The 24516-nt window shown below is 38.6% G+C and overlaps 3 protein-coding genes across 4 annotated transcripts; 2 read left to right on the top strand and 1 right to left on the bottom strand.

Annotated features, from left to right (window-relative positions):
• Positions 1 to 15237: 15237 nt before the first annotated feature.
• LOC140815064 (uncharacterized) lies at positions 15238 to 18403 on the bottom strand. 2 transcript variants are annotated; one of them, XM_073174170.1, is made up of 8 exons: positions 17946 to 18403; positions 17065 to 17677; positions 16855 to 16968; positions 16638 to 16703; positions 16490 to 16555; positions 16341 to 16394; positions 15726 to 15852; positions 15238 to 15646 (listed from the first exon to the last, which is right to left on the bottom strand). In XM_073174170.1, exons 1-8 carry the CDS (start codon positions 18221 to 18223, stop codon positions 15624 to 15626), a joined length of 1341 nt encoding a protein of 446 aa, XP_073030271.1. In that variant the 5' UTR covers positions 18224 to 18403; the 3' UTR covers positions 15238 to 15623. The 2 variants fall into 2 exon arrangements, with proteins under 2 accessions (XP_073030271.1, XP_073030272.1); XM_073174171.1 differs by lacking the exon at positions 15238 to 15646 and having other exon boundaries at positions 15732 to 15870.
• Positions 18404 to 20279: 1876 nt separating this feature from the next.
• Positions 20280 to 21870, top strand: LOC140815091 (DAG protein, chloroplastic-like). Its single transcript, XM_073174201.1, has 4 exons — positions 20280 to 20659; positions 21318 to 21415; positions 21537 to 21602; positions 21696 to 21870. Exons 1-4 carry the CDS (start codon positions 20307 to 20309, stop codon positions 21851 to 21853), a joined length of 675 nt encoding a protein of 224 aa, XP_073030302.1. The 5' UTR covers positions 20280 to 20306; the 3' UTR covers positions 21854 to 21870.
• Positions 21871 to 23321: 1451 nt separating this feature from the next.
• LOC140814829 (uncharacterized) lies at positions 23322 to 24277 on the top strand. Its single transcript, XM_073173919.1, has 2 exons — positions 23322 to 23905; positions 23982 to 24277. The coding sequence occupies exons 1-2, from the start codon at positions 23482 to 23484 to the stop codon at positions 24035 to 24037; spliced, it is 480 nt and encodes a 159-aa protein (XP_073030020.1). The 5' UTR covers positions 23322 to 23481; the 3' UTR covers positions 24038 to 24277.
• Positions 24278 to 24516: the final 239 nt, after the last annotated feature.

The raw sequence follows: 24516 nt of genomic DNA, 5'->3' as shown, positions 1-24516 counted from the left end.
TTACACTATCATTAAATAGATCTCAAAAATAAAATCAAATTAGTTCATCTAAAATATAAATGAATTTTTTTAGTTATAATAACCTTACATATATATATATGTGTGTGTGTGTGTAATTAATTTTAAATTAATAAAATGATTTCAATGGATCACAATTTTTGAAACATGTTTCAAATTTTCAGAATTCATATTTAAATTTTGAATAACAATTTGAATTTAGTTTATAATTCCCAGAAGGAAATTTAATTTCTGGATTTGAAACTTGAAATGTAATTTAATTTGGTTTGTAATTCATATGAGACATTCAATTTTCAAGCAAGTTATACACAGACATTAATATGCAGTTTTAATAATTAATTAAATATATTTAGACATTTATTATAATATATATTACCATATTTTTCGTTTATTTCCTTTTTTAGAATGTCATTTAGGCGGGAACTTACTAAATTTAGCAACAACTCTGTTTTTATATGTGTGTGTGTCTATATATATATATATATATATATATATATATATATATATATATATATATATATAATATTTTTGAATGATTTACTTATTGAGTGATACTGAATATTACAATAATTTGTATTTTAAATTTAATTATACAATTTCTAATTAAATTGATTGATATAATCAATGCAAAAATTTCAAAATAGTTTACGCTTTAAACAGAGTTTAGTTTCAATTTGAGTAAAAAAAATAAAAAAAACATATAATATATAAATTATATTTGAATTAATATAAAAATTAATTAAATTCAAAATTGAATTAAATGAATTGATATAATCAATGTAAACAATAATTGAAGTGGTTATTTATTACAATAGACGTATTAAATGTTTTATTTCCTTTTTTAGTAAGTAATTTTGATGGGAACTTTCCTATTTTGGCAAAAACTCTACTTTTATATATATATATATATATATAGATACTCGACTTGTAGTTTCATTAATTAAGATTGATGCGGTACAAAATTCAAGTGATCAGTCTATCCGGGTGGACACGTTGTTATAAGAGAATAACCCCCACTCCAGTGTCCGCAGCGGTAAATATCAGGGTCGCCACCGGTGTCACGAAATGAGACTAGAGGTATCGCGAGATTCCCAGTAAAAGATCCTCCAGCACTCGAGTTAGCAAACACCCCAAGATATGTACTCTCAAAAGCTAAAAGCCTTTTGGAGCATATAATGAGATAACAAAATGAATCCCCCTCAAAATGGAGAGATAACTCCTATTTATAAGCTTCCTTGATGGGCCATGGGCTCTAACTATCTCGGGCTCACTATTGGGCCTATTCACTAAGTAATGAGCCAATCCAATCTCTAGAGCACTAATAACCCATTTGATAAAAATAAACCCCTCTCCAGACTAATACCCATCATAAGCCCCCCACTCTCGAACACCTACATTCTATTGAAGGTGATCGAGAGTAACAATCTACCAGAAAAAAAAAAGAAGTTCTCCTAGGCCCTTAATAAAATAAAATACAACATTCGAACACAAAACTTACTCAACCTATTTATTATTATTATTTTTATTTTTTATTTTTTAAATCCTGCAAGTAGGTTTAAACCCCACCCCTTTATAAAAAGGGCCCACATGCCTCACCTTTCTCCCATCCTTCCGCCGTCATGTCAGGTACGCCATCTGTTCTCTTCTTTTCCTCTACGAATTATCACTGTTGCTCTTGTACTATATTACTATATAATATATATCAAATGCTCCTCCTCTAATATATACATATATATACCATCGGCGCCTCTAAGCTCTTCGGAGAGAGGTTGCGGAGGTTTTTGGTCATTGCTTTGGGAGACCATCTTGCCATACTTTTTGAGCAAGTCATCAAACATACCATCGGTATCTTCACTAACATTCGATCCAACAGCCATGGGAGAAAGAGTAAACTTCTGAGGGCTGGGTATGCGTGAAAACTGATGATTACAGAAGTAAAGATTTCTGGGTTTCGCCGACAGTCCACATTTTCGCCGAAAATGGTCGCCGGGGCTGGGATCTCCGGCGCGTATGGGGTTACCGGCTCCATCAAAGTTGAAAAGCCTCCGAATGATGAAGATCAGCAAAGCCCGGCGATGGTGCCACTTCCTCGACTCCTCTACCAGACTGCCGTTTCTGGTTTTTCTGCCAAGCTTTCACAGCATCATCTCGAGTCTTCAAGAAAGATCGATGGCTTTCTCTCAATGACTAAAGATGAATTACACGACCTTTATATAACTTATTTGCCACGGTTCTTTGGTCTACGAGAGGGCAAAGGCCTCTGTAGTGAGCAAAATCTCGCTTCTGATGCGATAATCGGTGTGGTTGATTCGGGAATTGTGGCTTGAACATGTCAGTGTTAGTGGCTCGGCACGACACCTATGCCCGCTCGTCGGAAAGGAAAATGCGAGGCTGGCACAAAATTTACAGCTTCAAATTGTAACGAGAAACTTATAGGTGCCCGCCCCTCTTCAAAGCATACGAGTCCATAGCCGAAAGAATAAATGAGACACCAGATTACCGATCGCCGCGTGATTCCATGGTTGGGATTAAATTGGGCTATGGATTGGGTTGACTTGCGAGTTGGATTTGGGTTAGGATAAATTGTGGGATGGATTGTGGTGATTTGGGCTAGGGATTGGGTTGGGCTAGGGATTGGGTTGGTTTTATTTGTGGGGTGGATTTGGGTTGGGGCGTTTTGGGCTAGGGATTGGGCTGGTATTAATCGTGGGGTGGATTTGGGTTGGGGTGATTTGGGCTATGGGACTGGGTTGGGCTAGGGATTGGGTTGGTTTTATTTGTGGGGTGGGTTTGGGTTGGGGCGTTTTGGGCTAGGGATTGGGCTAGTATTATTTGGGGATGGATTTGGGTTGGATTTGACGTTATTTTTTATTTTTTTTTATTTTTTTTTCTTTTGGGGTAGCTGATAAATTTTGACACTTCTTGCAGGGTGCGCGCCACGCGGTAAGGAGTACTCTTTACTAATGGCTAGTCGTATGAACAAATCTCCCCTTTCGAGTGATTCTAGTAGGGGTGAAGCTTCAGATACTTACTCGCATCACTCTGACACTCCGTCCCTTTTGAGCGATTTGGGTTCTCTGGGTGACTTGACCCTCCTTGGTGACCTGGGCTCTTTGGGTGATGATGTTTTAATGGATGATCTCGAGAGTTCTTCCCCTCCCATCCCTCAAGTGCCATTACCTTACCTTCGTGGTTTCTCGTTTGGTGATAATCCTGACCAAGAAGTTATTCCCGGGGATCTAGATCGGAGCCTTCTGACTCCTCAGGATGTGAAGTGCTTGGGTGGTAAACTGGAAATCTCCTCTGACTATGAGTTTAAGGCTCCTGGCTTGGGGGATTCTTATCACAACCCACCTGCAGGGTATTTTACCGTGACCCTGGCCCATTTTAATAGCGGGTTTTCCATTCCTCCTCACTCCTTACTAGTCGAGGTGATTCGTACCTTAGGTGTAAGCTTCAGTCAACTGTCGCCAAACTCACTTACTTATTTCCTGGGATTCTGTCACCGAGCAAACGAGTTTCAAATTCCGGCTACTACTTCTCTGTTCCATTCTCTTTTCTCAGTACGATGCCTTAAGCCTGACTACTCTGTCTACTTTCAACCTCGTGCTGGTTGTAAGTTTATGGTCAGACTACGCTCGACTCGAGGGGACTGGCGGTCCCATTTTCTTTTTGTAAAGGATAGTGGGTGGGGCGTACCTTCGACTTGGAGTTCTAGTTGTAGTGTTGTGAAAATGAGAATGATTCATCGACACTTGCAAGTTCAGTGTCAATCCCTGGGGTTCTTTGACGATTTATTCGATCCTAAGAGTTTGTTGCCCAGCGGTATCCCTTTTTTTTTTCTCTAATGGTTTCTTTGCACATCGTTGATGTCCTTATTTTCTAGCTGTAACGTTTGATTTATGGAACTTTGATGCTTCATTGTCGCTATTATTCATTTTTTATTTATTTATTTATTTTTATTATTAATAATTTTTTTTGTAGGGTTGCGCGTGAACTTGGCCACCCTTCAAGCTCGCGAAGATACTATGGGGAGGTCTCTCTCTACCGGAGAGAAGAAAAGAACTGATGACCGGCGCTACCCTCCCGCTCCTCGATCTTCTATCCCTACTACGGGTTCGCAACCCCACTCTGGTCGCGGAGGAGGGTCTAGTTCTCAGGGTCGTCAGGGGCCTCATCCTACGTTCACTGACAGCCTTGCTCCTGGAGCTGCTGTGGATAAAAGAAAGAACCAATGTACTAGAGGACCCGACGATGGCAAGAGGAAGGGCGAAGCGGCCACCCCGCCGAACTTTAAGAAAGGTCGCGGAGATTTGATTTCGTCTTCTCGAGGCCCTCGGAAGAACTCTCTATTCTTGGAGGGAGTTAATGCTAAGGAGAGAGTGGGGTCATTTTGGGATACCGACGACCCTGATATGGGATGGAGAAAGGGGAGGGAGATGATAAGTGATCATGACATGGCCCATTTGGTTCCTCAACCTCCTGCTGCTCTATCCCACTGCTTGGCTTTGATAGGTTGCCAGGTGCTTTCCTCGCCCCTCAGTGCCTTTTCTGCAGGGGTGCTTACGTGATGTAACCAATTGTTTCTTGTTTTGCAGGCTGTGTCTCTGGCCTGTGCTTACCAGGCGCGAGAGGAGAGAGGTCGATCTGAGGAGGCTCGAGTTCGCCGAGAGCTTTCCCAACTAAAGGAAGAAAATGAACGCCTTCGATCGGAGAACATGAAGTTCCAAGACGATCTTTCTTGCTTGACAAAGAAGTGTGAAGAGAAGACCAGAGATGATGAGGAATTGCGTAAAGAGCTTGGTTCCCTTTATGACAAACATCATACCGAGGTGAAGACTGGCGGGATGTTCTTGGCTTCTAAGACGGGGCAGTCCTTTGTGACGGGTGTTGAGGAGAAGGCACTAGCAGCCTTTCGTGCTTCTCCGGCCTATGCTGATGAGGTTTACAGTCACGCTTTTGGTCTCCGTGATGAGGTGGTGCGAGACTGTCGTCTCCAGCTTCGCTTGACAGGCTTGGTTCCTGAGGAAGTGATTATGAGGATTTCACCTCATGTGGCAGAGTTGGATGAGACCGCTCAGGTTGACCCTCTGCCAGAGTTTCCTCCAGCGGGGGATGTTGACTGCGAGGTCATCGGCGCGCTGCACTTGCTCCCTGCTGACGAAGCTATCGAGGATGGGTGATTTTTGTCTTTGCCACTAGACCTGCCGGAGCTTTATTCTAAGATCGTACTTTTGCACAACTATTTTGCTTAGTCGAAGTTTATTTTGATTGCTATGTCATCTGGACATTAATTTTCGTTTTCTTTCAGTAATACTTCATGCTTGCTGCTTAATTAAATATGAATTTGGGCCCTTTTAAGCCTCTGTGGTCTCGACGGGACATTATTACCCTAACGTAGGTATCCCGGGACTCTATTTTGGTGACCTCTTACAGTGTCAGAGCACTTTCCCGCTGGGCTGGCCAAGCCTCTTATGCTTGGGTGGCTCTCTGTGACACTTTGGGTCTCGTGATGTCTTCTGTGTGCGTTACACTTTTTTTTTTCTTTTTTTTTTTTTTTTTCAATTAAGTAAACTGAAAAGACGATAAATGCAAGAAAAACTTTTAAATTTATTGATAAACGTAACTCAGGTAATAACATTTTGCCACAGACTGCTCTTTAAGTAAAAACAAACAGAAACACGTAGTCTATACGTAAAATTTCTTTAAGTTCGCAATGTTCCATGTTCTTGGTAAGGTCTTCCCATCTGGTTGCTGAAGACGATATGTTCCTCCTTTGATTATCTCGATTACTTTGTACGGGCCTTCCCATTTTGGATCGAGTTTACCTACCTGCCGCAAGATTTCTGCCCTCCTCAAGACTAAGTCCCCTACTTGAAATGATCTATGCTTAACCTTGTTATTGTATGCTCTGGCCATTTGCGCTCTGTACCTTTCTGCACGGAGTGATGCCTCTTCCCTAAGTTCGTCTATGAGGTCCAAAGATAACATCATCGCTTTCTCATTATCCGCTAGAGTATACTTCTGGACCCTCATGGAAGGTTCTCCTATTTCTGCGGGAGCCACTGCTTCTGCCCCATAAACCAAGTTGAAGGGTGATTCTCCGGTAGAGGTGCGTGACGTAGTCCGATAAGCCCAGAGGGCACTCGGCAGTTCATCCACCCATTTGCCTTTGGCTGCTCCTAATCGGGTCTTGAGGTGCTGCAAGATAGTACGATTTGTAACTTCTGTCTGTCCATTTGCCTGGGGGTTTCCTACGGAAGTGAAGAATTGCTTGATGGAAAACCCCTCACACCACTTTCTTAATTTGGAACCTGAGAACTGTGCTCCGTTATCTGAGACGAAGGCTCGTGGTATTCCAAATCTACATACTATATTCTTCCACACAAAGTTTATTATGTCTTTCTCAGCTATCTTAGCTAAAGGCTCAGCTTCTACCCACTTCGTGAAGTAATCGACGGCCACAAGAAGGAACTTTCTCTGCCCTGAAGCTATGGGAAATGGTCCCACGATATCCATTCCCCATTGTGCAAAAGGCAAAGGGCTTTCTAAGGGTTGCAAGAGCGTAGCTGGCTGATGATTGATATTCGCGTGCTCTTGGCATGCACGACAGTATCTTACCAACTTTTCTGCGTCGCGCCTCATTGTGGGCCAAAAATACCCTTGTCGCAGAACTTTACAGGCCAATGCCCTTCCTCCTAAATGATTCCCACAAATTCCTTCGTGAATCTCTCGAAGTACGTAGTTAGCATTACTGGGAGCAAGACACTTTAAGTACGGTAAGGAGTAGCCCCTTTTGTACAACTCATTATCTATCATTGTAAATCGGGCGGCTCTAATCCGAAGCTTTCGGGCTGTGGACGGATCTTGTGGTAGGTTTCCTTGTACCAGGAAATTGATGATTTCATCTTTCCAGCTTGGTTCACCCTCTCCCGCGCACAGAATGTCAAGAGTTGATCCCTCCGCTTCTTCCTTAGTAACGGCTAGAAAAGTGACCCTTCTACTGTCAATATTTGTCATTGAACTTGCCATCTTGGCTAACCTATCTGCTAGTTCATTCTGAGCCCTGGGTATACGCTTTATCTCATAGTTCTCTAGACGCGAGAGCAGCTCATTAACCCGGAGCACATACCTGGCCATCTTCTCCTCCTTAGCCTCATAAGTCCCTTGAAGTTGGTTAACCACAAGCTGGGAGTCACTGTGCGCCACCAACCTCTTTGATCCTGCGGCTAAGGCTAGCTTTAATCCTAATATAATAGCCTCGTACTCTGCTTCGTTATTTGATGCCGAAAACTGAAGCCTTATGGAATACTGAAACTTGTCTCCTTGAGGATTTTCTAACAATATCCCGGCTCCACTTCCTGATGCAGTGGAAGATCCATCAACAAACAGTGTCCAAGTGGGGCTGGAACATTCTGCCTCCACTATCTCCATCTCTACTATGAAATCTGCCAGAACCTGGGCTTTGACCGCTGGGCGCGGTTGATACTCCAAGCCGTACTCGCTCAACTCCACCGCCCATTTGACCATCCGACCAGATGCCTCGGGGCTGGAGAGTACCTTTTTCAAGGGATGGTTGGTCAATACTACCACCTGATGTGACTGGAGGTAAGGACGTAGTTTCCTTCCAGCAGTGACCAGCGCCAGGGCTAGTTTTTCGATATTGGTGTATCGAAATTCTGCACCCTGCAATGTTTTGCTCACGTAATATACTGGCTTATGCTCGCGCCCCTCCTCTAAGGTTAGCACTGCGCTGATTGCTTCGGCCGAGACTGCTAGATAAAGGAACAACGTATCTCCTTCGCACGGTTTCACAAGTAAGGGTGATGTGGTCAAGTATTTCTTCAAGCTGCTGAAGGCTTGTTGACACTCGTCCGTCCATTTGAATCTACTTCCTTGTCTAAGCACTTTAAAGAATGGCAGGCCTTTATCTGCCGACCGAGAGATGAATCTGTTAAGGGCGGCGATTCGTCCTGTCAACTCTTGTATTCCCTTTAATGTCTTCGGAGGAGACATGTTCAAAACAGCACTGATCTTCTCAGGATTAGCTTCTATCCCTCTCACTGAGACCATATAACCTAGGAATTTCCCTCCTCCGACCCCGAATGTGCACTTTTCAGGGTTTAACTTCATTTTATACTTTCTCAGAATGTCAAAGCATTCTCTGAGATCTTCAGCGTGTGTTGAAGCCAGCATGCTCTTGACAAGCATGTCGTCTATATACACTTCCATGTTGCGCCCGATTGTTTTTTCAAACATCTTGTTTACCAAACGCTGGTAAGTTGCCCCGGCGTTCTTTAATCCAAACGGCATCACCTCGAAACAGTAAATTCCTCGATCAGTTACAAAGCTTGTCTTTTCCTGATCTTCAGGTGCTAGCCGAATTTGATTGTAGCCTTGATATGCATCCAAGAAGCTAAGCATTTCGCACCCGGCGGTGGAGTCTACCAATGAATCAATCCTTGGCAGCGGGAAAGGATCCTTAGGGCATGCTTTATTCAGATCAGTGAAATCTATGCACAACCGCCACTTGTTGCCCGGCTTCGGTACGAGTACGACATTTGACAACCACTCTGGGTACATGACGGGGTGGATGTACTTGGCTGTTAATAGCTTCTCTACTTCTTCACTGATACGTCTGCTCTTCTCGAGACCGAACGTCCTTTTCTTTTGCTTGATTGGTTTTATCTTTGGATCTGCTCTGAGATTGTGGAGCGCATACTCCTGGGGTATTCCTGGCAATGCTTCATCCTTCCAGGCAAATACGTCTGCATTATTTCTCAGAAAGGCTGTCAGGGCTTCTTCCAAATTAGTTGGTAAACCTGTGCCAACCTTGACTTTGCTCTCGGACTTTCCTGGTATTACTTCTATACTTTTCAGTACTTCTGCGGCTCTAAGTCTCTCGTCTCTTCCTGATTCATTTTCTACAATATGAATCTCGTTGTTCCCTGGATGATGCTCCAACTTCTGCTTACTTCTGGGTGATGAGTCCTTTGGGGCAGCTTGCCTCTTTCGATGACTTGCTGTCCCCTGCAAGGTGATGGCATGACATTCTCTTGCCAATCGACTATCACCGGTGGCCTCCCCTATTCCTTCGGGTGTGGGGAACTTAAGTTTCATGTGGTACGTAGAGCCTATCGCCTGAAACAAATTTAAGCTAGGACGCCCCAAAATAATGTTGTATGCTGACGGAGACTTCACTACGAGAAATTTCACCATCTTAGTGGTCCTTAGCGGGTAAGATCCCAAGGAAATGGGAAGCACAACCTCCCCTAATGCCTCAACCACCTCCCCCGCAAATCCAACCAGAGGCGTGTTTACTGGGGCTATTAGGGCATTGTCGATTCCTAGTTTCACAAAAGCGCTATAAAAAATGATATCTGCAGAACTTCCTGAATCTACTAGTATCTTTTTCACCCAGAAATTGGAGATGGTGGCGGAGATGACTAGGGCGTCATTGTGTTCCCCACGAGGGAACTCCAGGTCGCTGTCACCGAACACCATACCTCCCTTCGACTGGACTATCTCGAGTACGGTGTGTGATTTGTTACTAGTTGTAGATGGAAGTTCTTGCAATGCTGCGCGAATCAAAGTTTTTCTCGCCCTATTCGAATCCCCACATGCTGGGCCTCCAGAAATTACTGCGATGATTCCTCCAGTAGGGAGGTTCTCCTCTATCCTCTCGGGCCGTTTCCCTTGGTCATTGTTCCCTCTCAGAGGGCTGGGCTTGCGCTGGAATTCCGGGCGCTTACTGTCCTGCTGATTTCGTGACTTATCCACGAAACCGCCCAAGTATCCTCGCTTGATGAGTTTCTCTATTTCTGCTCGCAGGACAAAACAATCTTCTGTGGTATGACCTTTGTCTTTGTGAAAACGACAATACTTGTCAGATTGTTGTCTTTTCGAGTTCTCTTTCATAGGGCGAGGGGGCTGCAAAAGACCTTGCTTTTCGGCTACAACTAGTATGTCTGTCAAGCGTGAGTTCAGCGGGATGTGCTGGAGATGAGGGCTCTGAGTTACCTGCCTTTCTTCCTTCTTGACCCCGAATTTCTCATCTTCTCTCTTTCTTTTTACAAGATAACGAGGTTCTACTGCTTCTTCGATGCGTATGTACTTTTCTGCTCTTTCAAGTAATTCTTCCAAAGTGCTAGGGGGTTTTCCCGCTATTGATTCTTTGAATCTCCGGTGACGAAGGTTTTGCTGCATGATTCCTGCCAGTAAATCGTGATTGACGTACGGGACCTCATGAACAGCCTGAGTGAATCGTTGTACGAACTCTCTCAGGCTTTCTCCCTCCCTTTGGACTATGGTGAACAAATAAGACGCTGTCTTGGGATACTTCCTATTAATGGAGAATTGTTGAAGAAAACGTCTGATGAGTTCATCCAGGCTGCCTATTGTTCCCGGGGGTAGCTTGTTGAACCAAGTAAGGGCCTGTCCTGATAGGGTAGTTCGAAAGATTTTACAGTAAGCAGCGTCGCTGATGTCATAAAGGTCTGCCTTTGCATAAAATTTGTCGAGATGATCTTGTGGATCCGCTTCTCCTTTATACTCAGGTAGGTTTGCTATCTTTAGTCCAAGCGGCAGCATTTCCGCTAGTACAGTTGTGGTGAAAGGGCTGCGTCGCGCAGGTGAAAATGCCATTGCACCCTCTTCTCCTCTCTTGGCGTGGAGTTTCTGACAGGATGGAGGTGCCTGGCTATGAGCCTCGTCATCTTGTAGTGCAGTCCCCTTCTTCAGGTTTGTCGGTGGCACGTTGTTGGTCCCGACTACCTCTCTCTCTGGTAAGACTCTTTCTGAATGATGTGAACGGGCTCCTTCGCCGTGTGCTCCCCTGTTCTCGCTGTGCTGCTGCCGAGCTGCGAGGTACCGCTCCACGGCTTCGGCGGCAGCCTTAGAAGCTGCTTCCTCCATCAATGCCTTCAGAACCTCGGACGTGATCAGGAACTCCTCCTGCTGCGGTCGAGCTGGAGGAGGGCGTCCATGCTCTTCCTGAGCATCATGGGTCGTACGCGATCGTGTTTGCATTCTCAGTGATCAGGTGGCAGTTCCCACAGACGGCGCCAAACTGATGCGGTACAAAATTCAAGTGATCAGTCTATCCGGGTGGACACGTTGTTATAAGAGAATAACCCCCACTCCAGTGTCCGCAGCGGTAAATATCAGGGTCGCCACCGGTGTCACGAAATGAGACTAGAGGTATCGCGAGATTCCCAGTAAAAGATCCTCCAGCACTCGAGTTAGCAAACACCCCAAGATATGTACTCTCAAAAGCTAAAAGCCTTTTGGAGCATATAATGAGATAACAAAATGAATCCCCCTCAAAATGGAGAGATAACTCCTATTTATAAGCTTCCTTGATGGGCCATGGGCTCTAACTATCTCGGGCTCACTATTGGGCCTATTCACTAAGTAATGAGCCAATCCAATCTCTAGAGCACTAATAACCCATTTGATAAAAATAAACCCCTCTCCAGACTAATACCCATCAAAGATTATGGTCTTTTTCGTGTGTGGAAAATTTACCCATCGGGTAGCTTCGTGGAAATAACCTGAATAAAGTTTGTTATTTATTTAATTGGTGGTTTGTTTGACTATATTATGTACTCCTAATGGGAGTAACGACTTTTTGTTCTTTCAAATGCTTTGTACATGATTAACGCGAGTAATTGTTAGAATTTGTGTTTTAAAGAACGAGAATTTGAGGTCTAATTTATATGGTTTTACATTTAAGTATCCGCCGAATGAATTGGACCTGGTTGGATTTTTTGGGACCCAAAAATTGATTCTGGGTCTAAACAAGGTTCATGTCTTGACCGCATGGGACTGGACGATGTTAAATAACCTTTCAGTGTTGCTAGAGAAGGCGAGAGATTTTACAGAGAAAGCCTACGTTAAAAGCTTAAACCCTTGAATGGATTATACTGTGCTCTTTAAAGGCAAAAGGCCTTTTACTTTTTCACAACTTTTGTCAACGATACAAATAATGATAATAATATTAAAAAAAATCACAATAAGAACATCTTCACATTCTTGGCAGGTCAAATGTGATAGATGGTAGCAGAGAAAGACAGAGTCTTAGCTTTAGTGATATTCCAACTCGATAATTTTTCTTGAACCATTTGACAACGAATAGTTGTCTTGCGAGACGATTTAACGAATCTTTATCTGTGAGACGGATCAACCATATCGATATTCACAATAAAAAATAATACTCTTAGCATAAAAAATAATATTTTTTCATGGATGACCCAAATAAGAGATCCGTCTCACAAAATACGACCCGTGAAACCGTTTTACACAAAGTTTTGCCTTTGAGAGCACTGTGAAGGGTCGTCAAGGGATGTCTCTTAGCTTTAGTGATCTTCACATTCGTTAGTAAGGTTCAAGATAAATAAAACATCAAAATAATTTACTAAACTTCTACTGATCTTTTTCAACAACCTCAAATGAAATATTTCCACAAACTCCACAAAAATCTTAATTTATGTCTCTCTATTAACCTATTCAAAAATTTCTTTCCTTCGTTTTCGAATAAATTTAACATCCAATTTATTATCAGTAAATTGAAATGCAAATAAAACATTAATATACAAATAAATTGTAAGAACAAATATAATAGACAAAATAATGTCCAAAACATGGTATTCAAATCAAGCTACATCAGTCTCTAGAAACAATCATTAAGTTTATGTTAGAAGAATTTAAAACACAGACATACTAAAAAATATCATCATAAATCAAGGCTATAATGTCCTTCGACGATTATCTCCAATGTATGAAGATTAGTCTTTCCAACATGCTTATGTCCACACTCATACACACCTTATGAAACTTTTCAGGGGGTCACCTATCTCATAATTGCCTTAAGTTAAGTACGCTTAACTTCAAAGTTCTTATATGATGAACTCCCGAAAATCATACAAACACGCTTGAAATATTATATTGACATAGCGGAGACAATCGTCAAATTTGGACGTTACAAAAACAGTTAAAAGTAACATCGGTGGTATGGATAGCACAGGTGCACTATATCTCTTTTGAAATTTCCTTTTTTCACTCTTCTTTTATGTTTTTTTCGTCTTTATCTCATTCCAAGTGTTTTTACACACAAAAATTTATATCACTAGAGTTATCAATTCGGGTGGGTCGAATCAAGTTGGTGCATAGTTCTATTTAAAAATTGCTCAACTCGAATTTGATCCAACCCAAAAACTCCCAACTCGAACACGAACCGGATCAATCCGACTAACCTGATTTTTTTTAAAAAAAATTAAATAAAAATTCAAAAAAATAATAATAATATTTCAATTTAAAAACAAAATAACAAAATCTCTTTTATATACATAATTTAAATTTAAAAGTGTAACTGTAAAAAAATAAAATATACTTACTAAATTAAATAAAAAAATGTTTAAAAAATAAAAAAAATGCAAAAAATAAATATTAAAATATGAAAATTTATGATATAAATATATAACAAATATTTTTTTCAAAAATACAATATATAAAAATATAGGGAATATTTATTAATTATATATTTTTTAAAAAATTTAAAACTGGTTGACCCAAAGCCGATCGTTTTTTTGGGTCAACTATTGGATCAAACCCCATCTGATCCGAACCCGAAACTTCAAAATCTAACCTGATTTTTTTTATGCTGAGTTTTGTCGGGTTGTAGATCGTGTCTGATTTTGACATCGCTAATTATTGCCCAAATTCTGGACTAGACACAACGCTGAGAACTAACGTAAATTTGAGTTCAATGTGCTAACATCGCATTTATCACTGTCCAAGATCACAAATCCACCCGAGATACATAGATATGGTGAACCCATCGAACCCAAAGAGATGGCCTGTCTGAATGGACCTTTCGAATAATAACAGGAATTATTTGCAATAAATATTGCTCTTGTTTTCTTTCCTCCTTAGGAAGTACAAATTAAAATTTAGCATCCTAATGATTATAAAATAAGCTTCACTCATTAGAAATGAGAATATGGCTGGAGATGCCATCAGCTACAAAGTTGGAAAAATAGTCAAAAGTACTGCTCCTTTCTTTTCATCGAATGAATTGTCCCAACAATTCCTCGATCGCGTTCAAGCTTCAACAAAAATCATTTAGGTTTTTTGGTACTTTGAGGAATTGATTTAAATAATAAATTCTAATTTTTTTTACTATTAATTAAGAATTTTAAATGCTTTATTTTTGTTAAAGAGATTACGTTTATAGAAATCCATGGGTTGAGATCTATGGATTTACATGCGCCCAACTCATGAGCTCAAACAACCCACACTTCCGATGAGCACGTAAACGTCAAGTCAAATTCAAAACCAAAAAGCTGTCTGCAACTACGAAACAACTTCTTGATAGAGAAAATTATAAATAATTTGGAGTTCATAAATTTGAAACATTTAATATTGGAAAATTGTTGCTATATATGATTACATCAATTGACGAGAAGTGCAATTAAAAGTAGCGACTTCTGTCAAATATTTTAATATTATGATTCTCAGGCTTCGCCAGTTACTTTACAAAAGAATTCAGGATCGTGTTCGTTTGCATTTGTGTCTGCCAATTTAAGCTTTCTAATTATAATTAAATTGCATATGAGAATATTAATCTATTATATCATACAATTAATTCGTTGCCCAAACTCTACTTTTTTTTTAAATGAAGTTATTAGAATAATCTCAGAGTCCGTAACGGATTTATTTTCATGAAAATAGAATCAAAAAGTAAATAAAACGACAGATGAGTAGAATACGAAATGTTCTTTAGGGATAACTGGATAAGATTCATCCAGAGGCTGGGGAATTAATGCTAAAAAAAGTGAACATTAAATAATAATAATAATAATAATATATACTAATTTCCTATCATTTTATTTGCTAGCTAGCTATATTCTTGTATGTACTGAAACATCCCTATATTTGATTTACACAATTTTGCATTAGGAATTTTTTGTTTTCTATAATATTTACATGTTTGGTATTGTCAATATTATAAAAAATATTTGCCAATTGGATGGAATTTTATTTTGTCCTATAAGTAGTTTAGACGAATATATATATATATATATATATATATATATATATGTGTGTGTGTGTGTGTGTGTGTGTGTGTGTGTGTGTGTGTGTGTGTGTCTTGTTAATGGGGGTAAATGGACGCATGCACATACACAACTTGTACGTACCTATCTCAAGAATAAGAAACCCTAAAACTAAGCATGCATTAAAGAAACGATTTCTAAGTTGCAAACTACAATCCATTACATTAAATATAGAAACAGGAACAATTCTGAAATCTATATGATCTGCTAAATTCAGACCAAACTGATAATGCACACCGCATCATCAAGAGTAGTAATCAAACTAAAGCTGAATTTAGCACTTGTTCCTTTTCCCTCCATCAATTTAAATCATAGTTTGCAACAGATTTATGAGAATCATTGGTTTTATAATCTGTTATACTTGATAATTTGTTATATGGGCCAGGATTGGCTGTCTTTCTTGAAGGGTGGCCTCTTTAGTTCCCTTTTCTTTTTCTCTGTCTACCTTTCCTGAATTTTTGCATACCCAACAACTTGGCTTCCATTTTCGCATTATCTTATCTTTATCCAGCTTTCTTTCGGATAGATAAAATTTAGCTAGTGGTAGTCAGTTGTGTTTTTTATTAATTCTTAAGCCTAATTGTAATTAGCTACCTGAGCTTCTTCCAAAAGTAGGGGTCCAGAAAACTGAAGTATTCTCAGCAGCAACAGGAAAGGTGCTTGAAATCGGCACGAGACAAAGACCTCTGCTGCTTAAATCTTGTTTTAGGCCTTCTTGGTCCTTCATAAAATATTATAACTACAAGTTATGAGATATATCAATGACGTTATAAATTAAATATTTAGCATTGAATCAGTATCCAAGATTCATTTATGTTGCAAAATTTAAATTCTTTGGGTATATATATGTATAATATATTAGGAATCAAATTAAAGGTTTTCCTTACAAACTTCCTGAAAAATTTGGGGTTTTGCATTTAACTATGGAACCTCGAACGTTTGAGTGATCTCCAGCCCTGATACTAAGTTAAAACCTCCTACAATGAAAAAAGGTAGTCTCACCACTGGGCAGTGGGCACAACTCCATGTTCCTCCTCATTGCATACGGAACTTTCGTGTGATATTTTTTAAACGTATCGACTAATTTTAAGACTTTAAAGGAGGGTGGATATTCACAAGTCGGAGAAGTGCACGATTTCGAACATATTTTTATTTTTGTACATGATGCTGAGAAGCTGAGTGGATATAGCCATAGGAGGAAACATCTACCTGTTGGTGTTGCAATGGCGGAGACCCATTTTTCAAATATGGAGTGCTGAATACCTGATACAAAAAAAAAAAAACACATAATGAATCGTTACAAGAATCGTCAGTTGCAATCATATTATATATAATATTGCAATTAATTAAGGACATACATTGACTTGATCGTGGAGTAACTTGATATATTCAATTGCTTCATGCAGAACAGATGCAGTATCAGTCTGAAAGAACAATAAAATTCTCAGTCAATACAGATTAAGAGTACTGATTTCCTAAAAACCGATCAAAGATCCAAATTATTACCTTTCCGAAAGGTGAAACCAACTGTTGGAGTGCAGTTATTCGGTCCCCCAGTTTCTCTTTTCGGACCTGGGGAAAAAAATAGGAAGTGAAAGCTATAAGATTCCACTTACTTGAAAAAACATGATCTTTACTTCCAAAAGAGAACGGGCCAATGTTCACTTTAAAACTTTGTCAAAAAGCTGAATTCAGTTAAAATCAAATACTCTATTTATTGTACCTTAAAGGTTGGTAATGGTAATGGAGTTTCTAATCTGGGATGCTTGAATGCTGGTTCGTTTCTGCTTGATTTCTTCGCCACTGAGGCCAAGTTCTTGGATTCTTCCTTACCCAGCTGAAATTTTTCAAAATTTTCTCTAAGTTAAGAAAAATCTCAAGAAATTACCTACATGCATAATAAGCAAACATGAAGTATGAATCTTTATATTACCTTCTGATCATCATGACTTGTACTGGGGGAATTATCAAGACCTGATGTAAGGTACTTGGAGGGTGTTGATGGGATAAAATCTGGCGGAGCTGTGGCGGCTTTCCAAAAGGGTGTGTTATTGCTGAAATGCAAACGATTAGCAGACTGTTGCTTTGCTACATAGTGCTTAATTTGCAAGGAAGAAGCTTTAGGAAAACCAGACATGAATTCATCGGAAAAATTTGTAGCCGATAAATAATTCATTTCTTGATTAGCAAACATAGTTTGTCGGGAATGATAAGAATCGGAGTGAAACAAAGTTCGCAACAAGGTTGAAGTGTAGCCATATGAAGTTGAATTTAGTGGAAAATTGGTCGATAGCCCTTGACAAGTTTCAGTGCATTCGGTAATGGAAGCTAATGGCTGCGGCTGTAAAGAAAAACCGATCTGACTCTCTCGTTTGAATGCGTTGGCAGAAAAGTCTCCACAAAAATTAATCTGGGAATTCCATTTGTCGATTTCATTGCAGTCGTCGACCCCCCTTGTTTGGTGCCGATAATTCATGCTTGAATTCAGGGCTCCAGATGCTTGTTCGATTTGAGAATAATTTTCATCCGATCTTCCAGCACCATGGCTGCAAGATGACAAAAAAAATAAAAAACAAGCATCTTAATTAGATAATTGACATACCTTTTCGTATTATTAAAACGAAAACAAGACTAAAAAAACTCAGCTTTTTTTGGGGTATGTATTACTTTGGTTTTGGACAAGAAGTAGGCTGGTCAATGGGACAAAAGAAGTTCAATAATCACAAGGAACTCGAGCCGGTTGATCTCAACCAAAAAAAATAAAGAAATTCTCAAAGAACTGAATACACAGATATCGTATTACAAGAAACTTACAGCAAATCCTGATTCCAATTACCATCAGCAGTGGGCCGCTGCTGAAATTTTTGTACAGCACGAAGTATCGTAGGACTGCAAGCAGAAACTGAACCGGCCGAGTTGTCGCTTGACCTTGTTGTTTTCATGTCCATATTCAGTTCATGGCTGCTCCGCCAGCCGAAGCTTCCTGTTCCGTTGGTTGCGGATGAACAAGGAGAGGAACTGAAGAGATTTCTAGGCGAACTCCACCAGTTTGATCCTCCACAAACTCCGCCGTGATCAAATTCTTCTGCCATATCTCTAGAAAACTTGTGTCTACTTAATTTCTCAATGAATTTAGCTAGTAATCTGACATCTGGTGAGATGGATTCATTTGGCAGAGGTTTTATTTATACTGGTGGCGTACATGATTCGGGTACGGAGACCGCAACAAATTGCTAACATTTGGAGGAGATTAGACAAATGAAATGAAAGAGTACACTAATTAACTCAAGACACTACTAGAAAGAATTTCTTTGTATCACTTTACTTCATGAACGACGGCGTATCGAAGTTGGTGGGGGGTCCGTTCGGAAGGGTCAAAGGGCGGCTGGCCCCACACAAGTGCATAAGCAGGATTGGGCCCCCACAGTCAAACCCTGGTCGGGTTGTTGACAAATTAAATAAAAAAGTGATTCTCTATTTATCTATCTCCCATTCCATCGATAATCAACTATTTATGATTCATCGAAAATTGAATTTTTAAAAGAAATATAAATTATTTAGGCAAAAACCTGTGTGAGACGATTTCACGGGTCTTATTTGTCAGACGGATCTTTTATTTGGATCATCCATGAAAAAATATTATTTTTTATACTTAGAGTATTACTTTTTATTGTGAATATCGGTAGGGTTGACTCATCTCACAAATAAAGATTCGTGAGACCATCTCACAAAATACCTATTAAGATATTTATTAATACGAATCAACGACCTGAATCGATTCATGTATCTTTTTCTCATTCAATATTTGTCTAAAAATGATTAAAATTTTACATATAAAAATATACATTGTGTGGACTCACGATGGAGTTGAGAGATGAGTTGGACCTACTCTTTTTTGTTAACGGAAATATTGTCTTCACTCACAATTTCTCCGATCAAATTTATTATATTCCCTACATTTACTTTTGAAATTTACTATATATTAATCACATTTTATTATTAAAATTTGAAGAAAAAAAAACATCCTACTCAATACAAGACACTTTACTCATTTTTCTGCCTTTTTCCTAGCATAATATCATGATTTAATTTATTCTCTAACGAAAGATACGATACACGCCCTTTGATATTTTTCTTTTGTTTTCTTACAAGGAAAATTCTTGTATTAATCAATATTTTAAGTGTATTTATGAAACCCGTACGTAGAATTGGCACTTTTTTTTTGGGTTAACCATTATTTTATATAGAAAAAGTTCAGTTGAACTACTGATCTTCTATCCAAGTTGACATATGAATAAAGGAAAATTATGCATGACTTTTAGGAAGAGTAGTTTACGCGGTTGGTGCAAGTCAAATAATAATAATAATAATAATAATAATAATAATAATAATAATAATAATAATAATAATAATATCTCAAATGTTTTTATTTTCACCTAATATCGTGATTAAGCCTCAAATTTTTTAGTTAGTTAATTAAAAAGGCCTCAAGTTTTTTTAATTATTAAATGAGATCTGTCAATGCCTACGACGTATGTAATATACGAGCTTTGTTTATTTTGGAAAGATTGGAGCTAAAAATTCTATAAAAGAAAACCGATCTATATTGTTAAGTAATTGATATTTTGTTATACGATGGTTTTATAGATATTTATTCACAAAACGAATTAATGCGGTCTATACTTGAAATGAAATTTAATATTTTTGGCATCAAAATAATAGTTTTTATGTATTGGGTCGGATACAAAATTCGTCTATAAAATTGGCCTGTGAGACGGTTTTATAGGAGTCTTTGTTCTAATTGTTAAATTCTCATGAATTATTATAGCAATCCATAACTAAATATTCGTAATTTTTTTTATTGTTTCCATCATTAATCTGCAAGAACAATTGTTTTTTTTGTAAAAATCTCCCAACAAATAATTGCATCATCTTAGAATGAACACATTTTTTGAAAAATATGATGGTAATAGACAATTTTATAGAAATCTAAAAGAATGGTCTTAAACTTTGGCTCTTTTCAAACCGAAGTGATGGGCCTTTAATCTCAAATTAAACTGGGCCAACTCATGCCCCTTATCAGTAAGCCCAACAAGTTTATCCAATCCGATTTGTAGGCAGATTTTTCCGCTTTATCAGCTTCACTGCAAACTAAATTCACCAGTCACCTCAGAAATGGCGAGTCTAAACCTTTGCCTCCCTCCCAGAACCCTAGTTCCAAATTCGAGAACCCGTGTCCCTTGTCTTTCTAGTCCCTCTACTTCCAACCTGTCTTTTATTCCGCGCTATTCCCCACACTCGGCCCCGATTCAATCGAGAAGTGCCGCTTTTCCGGCGGTGAGAGGCTTGAAGGATGGGGAATACTCTACTAGAAGAAGCAGTAGCGACGAGGAAAGGGAGCCGATAATGTTACCGGGCTGTGACTACAATCACTGGCTTATTGTCATGGAGTTCCCAAAAGACCCCGCCCCCACCAGAGAGCAGATGATTGACACGTATCTCGACACTCTTGCCACCGTCCTTGGCAGGTTTTTCCGCTTCTTTGTAACTTTGTTTTGTTTATTTTAAGATTATTAGGTTTTTGTCTTTCATTTTTTCTGTGTATCCTCTGTTTGGCCGCTGGCTTTAAATTTTCACTGGGGCTGAAAATTGAAATCTTGCTAGATTATATATGCTGCTTCAGTTTATCTTTCCTCTGTTGCAATGCATAGTAGTTCATTTTTATTTTCTTACATGCATTACGAATAGATTACAAGATCATTTTTTTTTTCAAGCACTGACTGCATACGAATATACCGTAATGGTTTCTAAGCGACCTGTATGTTAATGCATATTTGCTGGTAATTGTTCCTTTTTTAATTCAAAATATAGTTTGTGCGTTAAGTGCTGATTACTGTGTTTTATAGAAGCGATGAGCTTTGGGAAAAAAACATAGACATGCATAAGCGAAAAGAGTCTCATAAGACGCTCATGTAGATTGGTGGCTGCAATCATGATGCTGGTGAATGTTGTCTATGTGCTTATTATTGTAGCAACATTATGGGAATTAAATAGAATAATATTCTTGGAAAGTCGAGTTCTAGTAATGCTTGATATCTGTGTACAGTATAGTGAACTTATTTTGAAAGGGCGTTATATAAGAGTTCGATATCTTACATCTCATTTGCTCTCAAATATATGGACCAGCATGGAAGAAGCAAAGAAGAACATGTATGCATTTAGTACCACTACGTACACTGGGTTTCAGTGCACCGTATCAGAAGAAACTTCAGAAAAATTTAAGGGTATGTGCTCTCCCTCAAAAGCTTAAACCATTCTTTTACCAGTCACTGGTATATTTCATATGGTTCCCTGGATTACTTGCCGTGTATCAAGGCTTGATAATTTTTTTCCTCTTGCTTGCAGGTCTCCCGGGCGTTTTGTGGGTCCTGCCAGATTCATACATAGATGTTAAGAACAAGGATTACGGAGGTGGTTGATCATAAAATAAGTTGTGATCTTGTATTGGAAAGTGGATTTCAGTTGTAAAATTCATTTCTTCTCTCTCAATTTTTTTTTTTGTAGGAGATAAGTATATCAACGGAGAAATAATTCCATGTCAGTATCCGACTTATCAACCGAAGCAATCTAGAACATCAAAGTACAAGAGCAAAGCATATGTAAGACAGAGAGATGGCCCTCCAACGGAACGAAGAAAACCAAGACAGGAATCCAACTCCTGAATTCAGCTTTTCAAAAACGACTGCTAGATGTTAAATTGTTCTACACTCTCCTATTTTATCACAAGCTGTCATCTGATTTTGTTGCACACTTTGTTCGTCCAGGTTGCGATATTATTGACGTACCTTATGGATTGACTTGTGACAATTTTCAAGTCAGAAGGCATATCAGGTTAGAAATTGTTGTTTGTATATCTCAAGCAAGGTCTAGAGATGGAAAATGTTTTGAGTTATTAGTGTGGCCTGGTCTGCTGTTGTATACGAGGAACAAGAATCAGCGCTACTTACTTTCCTCACTACTTAGCATGGTACTGAAATTTATTGAATAAACCAAGTTTAAGGAAAAACACGTAGTTTGGAAATTAATATACATGATTGATTGCCATATGTTATTAATTATTATGTAAAGCTGTTAAAAAATCATTAACGTAAAGCCACTCGCATGCATATTTTGTCAGGACGCTTACAATTTACAACTAACGTATGCCACTCTGTCTGAAATGTTGATATGAAATATTTGACATTAAAAATCTCGTGCATAGCTCCAAGAAGTCTCTGATATATGATTTTTTATGTATACCGCATCCTGACTAACAAGCAATTACTTTGCTATTTTATGAAATTATTTAAACATAAACAAATGAGTTTATTTTATTTCACTATCATTAGAATATTTATTTTTTTAGAGAAGCGACAAATTATAATTTTAAATTAAGTTTTGTATGGACTTATGTATGGTTGGCCTCGTATTTTTCCGTCGTCGTATTGGATGGAAAGAGGTGAAGTTTGTTCACATTAATGATTCTTTTTAACCAAACCTTGTAGCCTTAAGCCAATTGTCTGTCGTTTAGTTCACTTAAAATATCTTACCAACATTATTACCCTTTACTTATTGATGATGTTTATCTAAGAAATTATAATTTTTATTTCGTTTTTCTGTACATGGTACATATATATATGCAATAAGTTGATTTGGGTACGAAGAAATGGATGCAAAATAGCTTTGGAGAAACACAAAAAACTTTGGTCTTACGAGTAAATTTTGTTAAACGGATCTATATTATCCTATCCGATTCATAAGATTTTTTTAGTTTTATGTCAAAATTATTATTTTTCACTTTAATTATAGATCGACCAATCGGTCTCACAGATATTATAAGAGGAAAAAATTGTTCATATATACTATCCACGTGGGTAATGCACTCGTCCACTCAACATATGATACGTGTGATGAATGAATAAATCATAATCATTCATTCCATCATGATTTATAAATATGCTGTAATGATTCATTATATGATGATTGGATGATGACACTAGAGTAAAAAATGATACAAATATTATTTATTTATGGATGGTACTATTCAAATTTTAGGTGACATTAATTAATTAATAAATATTTATTATTTTTTTTAAAAAAATACTGAATGAATCTTAAGTAAATAGATCCCTTCTGGCATTTGGCAAGATGTCAGCCAACTAATGACCTTCAAGGATTTTATTTTATTTACTAAGCAAATGAGGTGAATTCGCATAAAATAATAAAGACGTAGGGCCCCAACAATTTTCTCCAGTACCACCCTCCTTTTTAATCCATTCTTCTTCCTCAACCCAAGCAAGCACGACTATCAATGGCTGTCTCCTGCAGTGCTATTCTCGTTCATTTCTTGCTGTTTTCTTTTATAGCGTCAGCTTCCAGCACAATCCACGACTTGCTCAAAAGCAAAGGCTTGCCCGCCGGGCTTTTCCCCAAGAACGGCGTGAAATCTTACGACCTCGGTGAAGACGGGCTTCTGCAAGTGTATTTTGACAGCCCGTGCGTCGCCAAGTTTGAGACCAGGGTTTCCTTCGGAAGTGTTGTCAGAGCTAATCTCAGCTACGGCGGGCTCATCGGGGTGGAGGGTCTCTCTCAAGAAGAGCTGTTTCTGTGGTTGCCCGTGAAGGATATCATTGTTTATGATCCTTCATCTGGGATTATTTTGTTCGACATCGGAGTTGCACATAAACAGATGTCTCTTTCTCTATTTGAAGATCCTCCAGTCTGCGATCCTCAAGGTATGTCAGAATTTTTTCTGTTAATGATAGGGCCAAGAATTCTGAACTTGATTTATTATTTTTTTTGGAAATGCAGGTGAGTTAATGGAGATGATTCCGAGGAAGGACTTCGGGTTTCAAGTGCAGAAATGAAAATCCTGTTTTCTTAATTTCTAATGCGACATGGCTCATTTATTTAATGTTGTTTCATTCTCTTAATCTAATGTAGAAGCTTGTAGGAGACTAACTACAAAATTCGGGAAGAACAAAGAATTTGTTCTTATATTTTGTTGTGTTTTTCTCTTATGATTTTCAGCTTTTCTGTAACGGGGATCGATGAACTATGATTTTCAAACGATGTGGAGTCGTTGGTCGAAGTCAATCTTGAATACGAGTTGTTGGCGTTGGGAAAATTTTCAAGGAAGTCCAATTTAAAACTATAATTTATATTAGCAAAGAGCTATCATGCCTAATTTTAGTAATGTAAACGATATATGAGTCGTACACTAAAATTGAAGAAGTTAATTTATTTCGATAAAATTCATCAGTTTACTTAAAAATACGCGTGACTGACTCTATCCATTTATGATAACTAATTTTATCTTTTTTTCTTTAAATATAAGAAATCATTC

This window comes from Primulina eburnea, chromosome 15, assembly GCF_022965805.1.
Source record: "Primulina eburnea isolate SZY01 chromosome 15, ASM2296580v1, whole genome shotgun sequence".
NCBI classification, from domain to species: domain Eukaryota; kingdom Viridiplantae; phylum Streptophyta; class Magnoliopsida; order Lamiales; family Gesneriaceae; genus Primulina; species Primulina eburnea.
Note: the sequence above shows the minus strand (reverse complement) of the source record. Positions and strands in the feature narration are given on the sequence as shown.

Excerpts from the sequence above, each read along its gene's own strand:
- LOC140814829 (XM_073173919.1), top strand. The coding sequence starts at position 23,482 with ATGGCTGTCTCCTGCAGTGCTATTCTCGTTCATTTCTTGCTGTTTTCT. Across the intron at positions 23,906-23,981 it reads TCCAGTCTGCGATCCTCAAG|GTGAGTTAATGGAGATGATT; the intron begins GTATGTCAGAAT and ends TTGGAAATGCAG.
- LOC140815064 (XM_073174170.1), bottom strand. The coding sequence starts at position 18,223 with ATGGCAGAAGAATTTGATCACGGCGGAGTTTGTGGAGGATCAAACTGG. Across the intron at positions 16,556-16,637 it reads TGGTTTCACCTTTCGGAAAG|ACTGATACTGCATCTGTTCT; the intron begins GTAATAATTTGG and ends TTGTTCTTTCAG. Across the intron at positions 16,395-16,489 it reads TACTCCACGATCAAGTCAAT|GTATTCAGCACTCCATATTT; the intron begins GTATGTCCTTAA and ends TTTTTGTATCAG.
- LOC140815091 (XM_073174201.1), top strand. The coding sequence starts at position 20,307 with ATGGCGAGTCTAAACCTTTGCCTCCCTCCCAGAACCCTAGTTCCAAAT. Across the intron at positions 20,660-21,317 it reads CTTGCCACCGTCCTTGGCAG|CATGGAAGAAGCAAAGAAGA; the intron begins GTTTTTCCGCTT and ends TATATGGACCAG. Across the intron at positions 21,603-21,695 it reads TAAGAACAAGGATTACGGAG|GAGATAAGTATATCAACGGA; the intron begins GTGGTTGATCAT and ends TTTTTTTTGTAG.